This window comes from Canis aureus, chromosome 35 (assembly GCF_053574225.1).
Source record: "Canis aureus isolate CA01 chromosome 35, VMU_Caureus_v.1.0, whole genome shotgun sequence".
Lineage (NCBI taxonomy): Eukaryota > Metazoa > Chordata > Mammalia > Carnivora > Canidae > Canis > Canis aureus.
In genome coordinates this window covers 13,641,495-13,655,167 of record NC_135645.1, presented here as the reverse complement: position 1 = coordinate 13,655,167, position 13,673 = coordinate 13,641,495, and the positions used below count along the sequence as shown (strand labels likewise).

Genomic DNA, 13,673 nt, shown 5'->3' with positions numbered 1-13,673 from the left:
CTGTGATCTTAGTATCTGCTCATTACTGCCTTCTAATACAGTCAGCTGCTTCCTACCAGCTTATCAGCTCTCCAAAGTCAGAGTAAATGTCGTCTTCTTCTATTTCATCAGCACTTTTATACAGTGGAATATTACTCAGCCATAAAAAATGAAATCTTGCCATTTGCAATGATGTAGATGGAGCTAGAGAATATTATGCTAAGTGAAGTAAGTCAGTTAAGGACAAATAGCATATTATTTCACTCATCCATAGAATTTAGGAAACAAAACAAATGAACCTAGGGGGAAAGAAGAGAAACAGACTCTTTGGTGGGGGGGTGGGGGGAGCTGAGGGAGAGGAAGAGAGAATCTTAAGCATGCTCCATACCCAGCATGAAGCCCAGCGAGATCTATCTCACAATCCTGAGATCATGACCTGAGCAGAAATCAAGAGTCAGATGTTTAACTGACTGAGCCACCTGGGCACTCCCAAGAAACCAACTCTTAACTACAGAGAACAAACTGATGGTTACCAATGGGGAGGTGAGGGAGGGAATACGTTAGATAGGTGAGAGATTAAGGAGGGCACTTGTTGGGATGAGCACCAGGTGATGTATAGAAGTGTTGAATCACTATATTGTATACCTGAAACTAATATTACACTGCATATTAACTGGAATTTAAATAGAAACTTGAAGACAAAAAGACATTATATTCCAAGAAAAAAAAAAAACTTATTAGAAGATAACGCTTCAAGGATATCTCATACCAGAGTCTTAGATTTGACACTTGAGAAATGAAAACATTTTATGTGCATGTCTTTGATTTCATAGGAAACAACATCACGATTTTCCTCTTCCTCTTTTATGGTTGGATATGGAGTTTCAAGAACATAGCCATTCTCACAGATAATCAGTAAAGTACTGTCAGGCTAAAAAAAAAAGAAGGATTAACATATCATTTACATTTAGGTGAAGTTTTAGAATTATTAACACCTATTATTATCATTAATAAGTTAAGTGTTAAGATTAGATTTAGGATTTGTTTCTTATTGATGCTGCAACATGTTTTCTGAGCCAAAAATACAGCTTGAAATATGTTAGCTCAATAAGCAGAATATTAAAATTGGGACTGCCAAGGAAAATGTGCAGTGTGTGGATGGCATATCCAGTTTCAGCAGCCTTTGGTGGATCATTCTTTATCTGCCCAAGTTCATTAAATGTGGATGTTCCCAAGGTTTTTGTTTTGTTCCCTCTTTTCTCACTCCATAAACATTCCCTTGGAAATCTTACAGCCAACCTAACACTTCATTCCCACTCATGCACAATTAGATTCCAAATTAATTACTCTCCAGGCCAGATCACTCTCTTGATCTCCAAAATCACATATTTAATCATGTATGGGAAGTCCCCATCTTGATATTCCATAGACCCATTATTCAAAATATTTCTTCACTCAGTTATATCATTCTGTAATTATTTATTATGTATCTACTCTGTATTTGGCATTTTGTGGTGGGCTAGGGGTAAAATTGTAAAAGAAAAACACAGTGTCTGGTGCTAAGGAGCTTACTTCCCTCAAGAGAGCCTGTCATTTAACAAATCCTATAAATAAATGTAAAGTATAACTGCAACAAGTGTTACAGACATGCCATAAGAGCAAAGGAGGCTGAGAAGATGGTATCTAAGCCTCAATGTGGAGGAGGAGTAAAGACAATTACACAATAAGTAAGGGGAAGGTTTGAGGGAGTATGCTATACAAAGGAAATATCATGTATAAATATCCTATGGCACATTTTTCACTTACAAGGGAGTTATGGGTTTGGGTGGTATCACCTAAATCAAGAGAAAGAGTGAGAAGAGAGATTGGGACAGAGCGTTAGGGAAACAATACTCAGCAACTGTGTGAAGGAGGCTGAAAAGGAATGGCAAGATGTAGAAGAGGGAACGAGGAGAGCATAATGTCACATATGTCAAAGGGAGATGATATTTCAAAGAGAAAGTAAGGGTCAACAGAGTCAAATGATGCCAAGAGGTCAAGAAAAACAAGAACTGAAAATGTTAAATGGATATCACTGGTGTCTTTACAGAAGATGATTTGGTGGAGTGATGAGCCTAGAAATAGTTAAGAGTCCATAGGAATAATCAATCCTCTTGGAAAAGTCAGAAGAGAAAGATGTGACAGTAACTACAGAAGAACAGAAAGTCAAGGAATTTACTTTTTGTTCATGGGAGATACTTGAACATATTTAAATATTGATGGAAATGGTCCAGTAAACAGGTGAGGTTACATTTATACAATGGAAAAGGGAAAATAAGAAGAATGAAATCTTGAAAAAAGTGGGAGAGAGTACAACCCAAAGGACAGGAGACGGAATGGGACTTTTGGGAAGGGAGAGGGCATCTCTATCATAATAAAGGGAAGAGGGAAGGTGGATGCAGAGGTAACGGGACTTTATTTGGGGTAGTAGGAAGGTGAAGGATTCCTCTGCAGCTTTTCCTCCTAAGGACAAATCACCAACAGTTTACATGAGACTTAGAAGCCAGACAGAATGCTGTGTCCTAGAGCTTTAGGGATTCTTGCAAAGATGAGGAGACAAAAGTTGAAGTTCAAAGCTACAAGAACAATTAGGACTTGAGGGGATATGATCCCAGAGAAAAGGGAAATGCAGAAAAGTGAGCCTGACATTCTGCTGGGCCTTTGCCTTAAAGCATTTACGTAACTCTAAACTTTGTGGGAATGGGGTTTGTTACTTTCCTCCAAATGGCCCATTATTTTTCACTTCATTTTCATTTATCTGAATGCTTTTATGTGTAGTATTATGTCTGCATCTAGGATATCAAAGAGGAAGCAAGGATGTTTATGATGCATAATCAAAGAAGCTTGGTGAACCAATGAAGGGCAGGGTGGTTAGAGGTAGGGAGGAGACTGGAATGATTCTCAGGATTTTCTGGTTAGAGCAACAGAAGAGAACAGTGGTCCCAGAACAAGGCAGGCAAAAGAACATGTCTTAGGGAAACTCACGTGTTTCATTTAGACAGCTCAAAACTATCCCCAGAAATTCAAAAGATCACCGAATTTTGTCAATTCTACCTCCTATATAGTTCTTGTCTGCAGTCTTTCAAACTCTGGTCACATGTCTGGAGCACAGTTGCCCAATAGATCCACCTGCCTCTCATCTGCCTCCTCTGCAACTTCACACTATTGCCCAGAGTGATCATGGTGGTAATCACGGCAGGCAGAGTGATTCATTTTTTTAAAAAAATTTTTTATTGGAGTTCAATTTGCCAACATATAGCATAACACCCAGTGCTCATCCCGCATGGCAGCGGGAGGCAGAGTGATTCTGTGTGTACATGTGGTGCATCCTTATTGGAAACACAAATTATAAATAGTGGACAGAAGTTTAGTGCTTCCAGGAAGGCAGGAGATCTGACCATTGAGAGCTTGTGGAAGCTGACAGTGATGGCTAGTTGGATGACTGAAATATGCAGCCTATCAGTTACACATGGTAATTTACCTTTGTCCCCCATCTTTATTGAAATAAAACGGAAATATAACATTGTATAAGTTTAAAGTGTACTACGTGATGGTTCAATACACGTACATATTGTGAAATGGGGGTAACTTATTTTGACATTAGTAATTCCCAAATAATAGAAATATAAGCACTAACTAGCAGCACTGCCTGAAATAACTTTTGAATTATGTTAGGGATTTTGGTCTCTTATGTCTATTTAAAAAAATTCTAGCTTCTTATTTTGAAATAATTATTGATTCACAGGAAGTGGCAAAGATAGTAGAGAGAGGAATCATATACCCTTCACCTAGTTTCTCCCATTGGTAAGCTACCTCTTATACAACAATATCGAAACTTGGAAATGACATTAATATAGAATTGTGTATAGTTCTATGTCATTTTATCACATGTGTAGATGCATGGAACCATTCACCACAATCAAGATGCAAAACTATCCTATCACCATAAGGATCTTCTTCAATATGCCACTTTTGTAGTCACAATCACCCCCTTCCACCCACCATTCCTAACTCTTGGTGTTTTGGCTTTGAATCTTGAGAAATTATTAAAGGATGCCCATAATATCACACATTGTGTTCATGTTTTAACACAGAGCTCCCTTTGCAGCTTTCATTTTTTTTTTCACCCAAACCACCTGCACTCACCCTTCTCTCCAAGGACCCAAATCCTACCATTTCCTCAAGATTAAGGTAAAATAATACAAAATAACAATTTATGTTAACTTATTCCCTTCATGAGATTTCCCTAATCTACATTCACAGCACATATGGCCATACTGATATTTTAGTCACAAATTCCCTTGTGAAACCTTGTATTGTTCTGTGACAGTTATTTAACTTCTTAAATAGGTGTATTTTTTTTCTTTTTCAAGAGATATTATTTTGTATTGCTTATTAAATCCATCATCAGTGCCTAGCAAGGATGAAAATATGAGTCTTTGTTAATTAAAGTTTTTTCTAGATACTATTTTGTCACAGTCCTTTTCCTTAGAAGAGTTTAAAGCAGATTATAGATGTTATTTCAATAATTCTGACAACACTTCTGTGCAGTTCAATCAGTATTATTATCCTAGAACCCAGGACAGCACCTGGTTTAGACATTCAATCAACATTCAGATGACTGGGTTATCCTATGCTTAAACTTAGGGAAATTATAGGCATCAAATGAGATCAGGACTTAATCCAGATCACTTTATTACACAGTAGTTGAGATTTACACACAAAGACAAATAAGAATTACTTACATGGGAGTTTGGAGACCATATTAACTGGCAAACAGGTCCAGGAGTAGTAATATACCCTATGGGCTTATAATCCTTTTCTACCTCAAAGAAGAAGACAGTTTGATCTTCACTCTAAGAAAAAGAGAAATATCCAACAAATATGGGGTTTTTTGAAATCTATTCCACAGAGTACAGAGCAGCACTTAAAAGCTATAGTATACATATAAATATGTATATTTATACTCACAACAATCATATCTCAGATTATTCTTGGAAAATTATTTCAAATATTTGCTTTATTTCCCCCATGGGAACATTTGACAAACCAAGTGTTCCGGGATGTGTTTCTGAAAAAATGATCACTGTACTTGTCCATAGATTAACTCACAAAAAAAAATTCCACAAAGTAATATGCTCACCTATTAATGCATTAAAAATGTACATGGTTATTCTCTTCACTTATGGCAATTCTATATAAGAACATGCCTAGGTTTTATGTATTGATTATACATGAAACATGATCATAACTCCCAGCTGAAAATTTCTATTCATTTTAAATAAGCATTAAAACTCAATTTTTAAGAAAATTTTAAAATGTCATGCACAGACTATACTGAAAGAATATGAACATAAAGAAAGCAAACTATGGATTTTTCTCTAAAATGTACATTAGCACATAAGTTATCATCAAATAGGAAGATGAATAAGGTAATTTTAACCATGAAAGCTCAATAGGAAACAAAAGGAAATGTAGCACTCACCCCTGTAGCTAGAATTTCTCCATCACGTTCATAAGCTAAAGCAGTGACACGAGCAGTATGGGGTTTGAAAACCTGCTTCAAACTAATATCTGCATCAGATACTTTCTTCCGTCCTGCAAAAACTGTGAGCCTTTTTGGATCATAAAGCTCAAGAACTCGAACAACGCCATCTTCGAATCCTACGATAATCTGTGCTCCATTGTAGCTTACCTTGGATAAAAATTAAATGTAACAAATTCCAAATTAGTTGATTAAGAAAGGTATTACATAACAGATAACTCTGTATTTTATCTAGCCAAATGATTTAACATTGACTGCTCATTGGTAATTCCTTATACTACTTTCTGAGTAAATAATGGCAATTCAAACACTTGAGGAGCAAATGTTGGTGGAATGTCTGTCTACCAAGTGCCAGGCACCTATCACCAGCAACTCAAGGGTGAGCATAAACGGTTTGTTCCTGGTTTCATAGAATTTAGGTCTAGTGGGAGGACATCACGCAGATGAGTGTAAAATATGAACAGAAATAAATGCTAAAGGAAAGAAACAATCTATGAGGGCATTAAACAAAGAAAGTGGACCTAGACAGACGGCTTTCTTAGGGAAGAGATGGTGGAGCTGAGACCAGAAGGATATCCAGAAATTAAGTTCAGGATGATGGGAGAAGTATTTCCGGGAGAAGACATAGCTTGTGCAAAGGTCGTGTGGCAGAAGAGAGGCTAAAGAGGGAGATAAGCAAGCCCTAGGTCACAAAGTGGCTTACATATCACATTAAGGATGGTCTTCATCCCAAGAGCAATGGGAAGCCATTGAAAGGTTTTTAGTTGGGGGTTTTGGTGTGTGTGTAGGAGCTGACATGATCAGATTTGCTATTTCAGAAAAGTCATCTTAGCTGCAAAACAGAACTGAGATGGCTTAGATAGGATGCAGGGAGACCTTTAAAGAGATTGTGGTCACTTGGTCTGAGGTAGCATCACGGAGAGGAGAGATATGGGCATAGTTTAGAGAGAGCTATAATGACCCTATTTGGTGACACCTGAATATGGGGGAGGGGGGTAGAGGGAGGTGTCAAAGATGACTGAAACATTTACTGAGATAGGAAACAGTGGAAGGGAGCCAAGTGCATGTGTGGTTTGTTGTTGCTATTATCATTTTGGAGGGGACTGAGTGGAGGCCTGCAGGGTATCATGAATCTAGTGTTGGACATATTGGGTTTGAGATCCCCTGGAGATCTCAAAATGGGGAGGACATATAGTCTGCAGCTCAGAGAAGTCTGGGCTGGAGAAAGAAATCTAGCAATGTCTGAATATAATAAATCTGCTGTCTTGGGAGGCATTTATGAAAAAGGCGAGAGCCTTGATATTCTTTAGAACAGAGTGATCATTGCTGAGCCCAGGTCATTAGGAGAGTCTTGGTAATAGGAAAACCATACTCCATTCAACTCCAGTTGAATGTTGTTCACTCAGTACTTGCTGTGTGTCTAAACCTACCATAGAAGCACTAGAAATTCAAAGAATAAAGAGTAGTTGTCACCCATGAAGAGCAGTCTGGTTGGAAAGAGACATAAAGCAATTCATCATAGTACATTGTGATAAGGGTCATAAAATTGGTATATACATAATCCTTTAAAAAAAAAATCACAGGGATCCCTGGGTGGCTCAGCAGTTTGGTGCCTGCCTTCGGCCCAGGGTGTGATCCTGGAGTCCTGGGATTGAGTCCCACGTCAGGCTCCCTGCATGGAGCCTGCTTCTCCCTCTGCCTGTGTCTCTGCCTCTCTCTGTGTCTTGCATGAATAAATAGATAAAATCTTTAAAAATAAATAAATAAAAATAAAAAATTAAATTAAAAAAAAATCACAGAGAAAGGAGTACCTAGCTCTACCTGAAGGTAGAGTCCCACAGAGTGCTATGCACAGGAGAGGATGTTTGACTTGAGCTAAGTCATAAAGATACGGAGTTTTCTAGAGAAGCAAGAGGGTATAAAGAAGGGGCATTTCAATTCTAGCGTGCTATTCAATGATCATTACTTGCATAGGAGGCTGAAAAAGGAAACAATTCTATGGATATTGCACAACCATCTGAATAAATGATTTAATTACATGGCTGTATTTTAAATACTTCAGGTAAGAGTGTAAATGAAAGGGGATGAAGAGTCAGTCAGGTTCAGTAAGACAAACACTCTATGGTTTCTCCTTGTTCTAACCTTATCATTGTCCTACCTCTATTCCCTAGCCAGAGTTCTCCTTCTGGTCTTGATTCCATCATGAAATTCTCCTCTATTCCAGCCATTTCCGCCTTTATTTTGGCCCTGGAACATTTTCTCTTTGATTTCAACCCAAAACAGCAAGGATAAAACATTCTCCAAATACTCCCATGATATTTTTAAAACATAGCTGCAAATTCTTTGGCATGCCTCCCAGAGATGGCAATTAAGTCCCTCCTCTCCTTGAATCTGAGTGGAACTTGTGACTGCTTCACTCAAGTGAGTACGGTACAGCTGACATCATGGGACTTCCAAGGCTGGTCCTACAAGGCCACCAGCATTGGCCTGTTTATCGGAACAGGCCAAGATCTTGGAGCCCTGAGCTGCCATATAAGAAGTGTGTGACTGCTGTGAAGCCATCATGCTGTGACAAAGCTCGAGCCACATGAAGAGGTTATTATGTAGAGAGGTACTCCTACTGACAGCCCAGCTCAACCCAGCCTTCAACCCAGGTGCCAGACTGATGATAAAGAAGCCTTTATGTGATTCCAGGCCTCAGACACGATGAACCAGAGACAATCCATTCCTGTTGTCATCTGTCTGATTTCCCAATCCAGAGAGTATATGAGCAAAATAAAATGACTGCTGTTTTATGCCACTACATTTTATAATAGCTCATTACATAGCAATGGATAACTAGAACAACTCCCTATCTCTGCCTAGATTGTTTTCCATGGGTCTTATCATTATCTAACATATCACATATGTTATTTATTTTTCTTTATTGTGCATTTATGCCTCCTCTCTCCCACTAAAGTGTAAGATGTATGAGGGCAGGTATTTTTGCCTTTCTGTTCATTCTCTATTCCCAGAAGCTAGAAAAGATCCAGCATCAGGCATGCTGTAAATATAAATAGAAGAAATGAAATCACAGTGAGATAAAGGAGAGATACACAAAGTTCTGTTGAGTAATTATTTTATAACATGGAAGAATTAGTAACCTGCAGATGGCATAAAAATAGAGTTTCATTAAAACAGGACCAAAACAACAAAGCAAGGTCATGATACGATTTCTATCACATTCTGAGTGAATAAACTGTTTATCCTTCTCTAAAGTCGAGTCATAAGACATATTTCCAAGAAATAGCACTGCTATACCGTATTTACCAATAGATTACAGTAGAAGTTCATTATCATTAACTCACCAGTCGGGGCACCCAAGCAAGGGCAGTACCTCCTTGTTTGAATTTCATCTGAGCCAAAGGAGTTTTGCTGGCAAAATCATAGATTCGAACAGAGCCTACAGAAAGATAGTTTTTTTTTCTTAAATAACTTTTGCTCATTTAACATGTTAAACATTATAACAAGAAATTTCATAAATAAATCAACTAATAATCTATTAGGCTTTCTTTAGTCAAAAATTTACATATATATCCTCAAGCAGGTAATTTGTAAGCATGGACAATAAGGCAAACAATTGATGACTGACTCAGATTAATTTCACCTTGCACAGCCCACAAAAGATTCGCCATGCATCAAGAAGGAAGAAACAAGGTGAAAAAAATAGGGAAAACACAAATGTGGATAAGGCCAAAATGAATGGCATCTTCATGAGTAAATGACTACGTCCTTCAAACTTTCACAACAACCAAGGCGCTGTACTTCAGTTCCTCTGCCCTCCACAAAAACCCACCTCACTTGCATCAAGAGACTTACCTTTTGGAAAAGTTCTCAAATGCTTTTCATCAAACACATATAAAATTTTGTGTGGAAAACAAAAAAATCACAGATTTTCATTTAGAGTTCCTACTCACAATCCAAGGCAGTAGTGGCCATAAGGTAAGTGAGGGGAGAGACTGCCAAGGCTTCGATGGCTCCAGAATGGAAGGAGAAGAGGCAATCTGGATCTTGCGTCTGATAATAAAAATACAGATATCCTAGTAGATCTCAAAGATTAGTTAAAATCAAATTAAGGTCAAGTTTTTAAAAATATAACTAGAGCCTAATAACACATGTGTGATTTTATCTGAATAGAAATTTTTAAAAGCATAATAGGCTAGGGCACTTGGGTGGCTGAAGTCAGTTAAGCATCTGACTCTTGGTCTCCGCTGAGGTCATGATCTCAGCGTGGTAGGACCAAGCCCCCAAACTGGGCATGGCACCTGCTTGAGGTTCTCCCTCTCCCTCTCCCCCTGCTCTTCCCCCATCTCTAAAATAATAATTAAAAAAAAAAAAAGCAAAATGGGCTAGAAAGAGTGGTGGACTTTAGAATTAGGAGAAACAGTACTGGCTTGAAGGCTTTCCATTTCTTCACCAGTAAAATGAGGTGATGGCAACTGTCTACCTGTTTATCAGGGTAGCTGTGAGGACAGGAGATGATAGAAATGAAAATACCACTAAGTTTATGGCAACTGTAAAGCACTAGATAACATTAGGCATTGCTATTGCCACTTTTCTGGTTAAATTTTGCTGAGATAGTTCCTTTTTTTTGCAAAAGCAGAGAGGGAGATAATACATTCTCAGGACTAGGACATGTTGGACAAGTTTTTCATGGGAACAATGATCAAATATGAAGAAAGAAAAAGTATCTTTTAAATAAGGAGAATAATAGACCTTTGTTATAAAAATTAGGGAAAAATAAGAAAAATGGACAACTTACAATATTTGAAAAACTAAGGTCTAGCTTCCATATGGCTCCGCTGGCATCCTAAAAAATTAAATACCTAATATTAGTTTATTATTTTTAACTTATATCAAATGAAAGGAATTTTATTCCCGTGATTTAAAGGAAAACAATAATACCAAGAGCTTACATGTTTTAAAGTATGATTGAAATTTAACAAAAGCAACTTCTATATATATATTAGAATACACAATAAATGAAACATATTCATAATACATGTAGTCAATTTAATATAATAAGAATGCTAATTGGTTTTCTGTGTATCAAATACAGGTCAACTAAATACCAAAATTCAGGTATTCCTGGTTGACATATCAATAGTAGTCTTAATAGTAAAATGGACTTACAGTCACAATAAATCATATTATTTTAATTTTATGTCCAGGTAACTTAAAAGAGCCAAGAGACAAGAACACAACTTACCTGAGCCAACCAAAAGTTACTTCCAATTTCATTCATTTTTATCATAGAGAAGAGTTTGACATTCTTGCCTACTTGAAGCTCATTAATGGGCTCGATCTCTAACAATCCAGTCTCATCAATAGAATCAGCAGTGTCTACTGTCTCAAAATCCCAGATCTTATAAATAAAGAAGATACTTTAAATCAATAATTTCTGAATTTATATTTTCTATAAGAAAAGGCCCTGATTTTTTCCCCCCAAAAGTTGTTTCTTCTTGTTTCATGCAAATTAGTGAGTTGGTGTAATGAGAACACCAGCCAAAATATGTCCCCTGAGATATTGCTCCCAACTATGGGGATAACAAATTTCCTTTGTATGTACAGAGATTAGTGAGAAAATACAGCCTAGTAAGAATTCTAATTTGCCTAAAGTAAATGTTATGTCAAGGTATCTGTCAGGTCTTTCTGCATATAAAGTGTCTGTAAGGAGTAAATGGTTCAGTTGTTCAGGGAGACACTATAATGAGCCCTGTTTTGATTTTACCAGTGGGCCCCTGGAAAGGGGAAATGGGCCTTCTTAATGATTCAACATGAATCATTCAACATTTCTCTGCTTCTTCATTATAAGCAGAGAAAATGGATGTAGATGAGGTCCTTTATGAGAAAATGTGTCTCGTTCTTGATTTAGACTGTACCATTCAGGTAAGGATTGTTGTTCCAGGACAAGAGAAGAAAATGCTATGGGAAGCATGAAGAAGCACAATTTCATAAGGCAAAGAGATTGAGAAGGACTTCCTCTGTGAAGTGCTAAAGCCCACCCTGGATGGATCAATTAGCACACCCCACCCTGTTAACCCAGACTCAGTAACTCAGCCTTTGGGGAGGGTTGGTGTTATCCCATAGACTAGCCTCATGGGGAAGAAGCCCAGATCATAGACTGGACTAACTCCTGGGAGTTGGGGTAAGTTTTTCCTAAAGGATTAGATGTAGAGATTTACTTTGTAAAAGACTAAAGAGATTAGCATGAAATTTTTAAAAGAAGTCAGTTTAGAAATTAGTGCTTTCATGAAGGGACCCTCTGTGAAGTATTTAACTTCTTTTCTCTTGAGGTTTCCTTCCAGTTGGTATTTTGACATTTTGGGGTGGTATATATCTTAGAAGCATAGCGAATATACTAGGACAAACAAAAGGACATAAACATTTCCCAGAACAGTAAGTAGTATCTAACAAAATAATTTTAATATGGTAAATGTAAAAAAAAAATGTATACTTGGTCTCAAAAAGCCAATGGCAAGAAGACAGCCTGGGAGAGAGATGGCTTAAATAGTGTATTAGACATCATAAGCTCAGTAGGGATCAACAGAATGACCAGACTATTTTTAAAAATATAGTCTTACCTCTCAGAACAATACTTCCTATAGAATGCCCAGAGAATATTACCACTTTCTTATGAAAAGTGCTAGTAGGAATATGTACCATGAGGGCCACAAGGCAAATCACCAGCCTCCAGGTTTGCCAGCAACAGCAGGGTATGTATATATGAATGTGGGGGACAACCAGGAGCACTTAGATGCTGAAGCAGGGTTCCAGCTTAGCCCACACTATGGACAGGACAGTGTCCATAGGTGAGGACAAGTGAGCTCACCAGTGTCAGGAGCAAGGAAAGGAGAGCATCCACGGGCAAACCCTATCAGCTCACTTTTGAGCATATTTCTAATTGATAACCTCAAAAAATAAAAAATGTTTGGCACCTTGGCTAGAAAACTCTCCATTCATACTGTGTATTTTGAAAGATCATCTGCATCCGCAGCTTATATTCTGTTAAAATAGGTTTTCATGTTCTGAAACTACTATTTCAACAACAGAATCAAAACAACAAAAGGTCCCCTCAGAAAATGCACGGCTAAGATGTTGTAAATTAATTTTGACTCAAATTTAAACATTTACCACAAGGAAAGCATTATTTAAAATGGATTGGCCTGGGAGCAAATGACTCTTTGTCTCTTTCATAAAGTGACCTTTGTGAGAAAGAAAAATCTGATCAAACCAACAGGGAAGGTTTTGATGTGGGTGCTACTGACCAAGTGTCAAGAAAACTTACCCTAATACATCCATCTGCCCCAATGGTGATAACTTCGCCCTCATCCAGCACTATTTGGTTAATGGGACCTTGATGACAAGACTTCCTTGCCCCTCGACAGAGCTCAACTTTGATAAGGCCGCCTTCCCACAACAGCATGTTGCCCCACTCTGACCCAGAGAGCACCTGGCAGGTATGCGGAAAGGAAGGAATGTTCATTAAATCAGACAAACGTGGATATTTATGCCTCAAATAGCAGGTGAGAATTGTTTTTAAAGAGCATATCTCTTGATTATAAAACTAAAAAAAATAAATATAGAAAAATAAGAAACCTAGAAATAAAAATTCATTACTTGAGAAAAAAAAAATCACTAATCACGTTTGAATGTATTTCCTGGCATGATATGAAATCCCAGCATAGTTTACATCATTGTGATTAGGCTGTACACTGCTGGTAATTTTTCAAATATAACTGTAATAGCTTCCTTTGTACATCTCTTAAAGCCACAATCCAGTAACAGAATTACCAGGTCAAAAATTAGAGACGTGTTTAAACACTTGATAGGCGACAGTCTACTTTTTAAGAGTGATCATATCAAATGTCACAGGATGTTTAAAATATTATGAGGCCATTAGTGAACTCAGAAGATTATAGCATAATACTATCCAGTTTCAAACAAGAATAATCACCCGGGACCAGCTCCTATTAATCCATTTAATCCAGCGCTTCCCCGAGTATGTACCACCAAACACTAGTTCTTAGGTGGCTTAACTGGTATTAGATAATAAGCCATACTAATTAAG

At 37.5% G+C, this 13,673-nt stretch overlaps 1 protein-coding gene across 11 annotated transcripts in view; it reads right to left on the bottom strand.

Moving 5' to 3' along the window:
• The window catches only part of CFAP44 (cilia and flagella associated protein 44), a 126,439-nt gene that overhangs the window by 81,294 nt on the left and 31,472 nt on the right, over nt 1-13,673 (bottom strand). For 10 of the 11 annotated variants that reach the window (XM_077884497.1, XM_077884492.1, XM_077884501.1 and 7 more), the window contains exons 9-16: nt 12,891-13,055; nt 10,812-10,967; nt 10,365-10,412; nt 9,520-9,619; nt 8,911-9,005; nt 5,504-5,713; nt 4,764-4,874; nt 749-910 (exon numbers count right to left, since the gene is read on the bottom strand). In XM_077884497.1, the coding sequence (XP_077740623.1) occupies nt 749-910; nt 4,764-4,874; nt 5,504-5,713; nt 8,911-9,005; nt 9,520-9,619; nt 10,365-10,412; nt 10,812-10,967; nt 12,891-13,055 (1,047 nt within the window). The remainder of the gene's footprint in view (nt 1-748; nt 911-4,763; nt 4,875-5,503; nt 5,714-8,910; nt 9,006-9,519; nt 9,620-10,364; nt 10,413-10,811; nt 10,968-12,890; nt 13,056-13,673) is intronic. The other variant, XM_077884500.1, reaches the window with a different exon arrangement.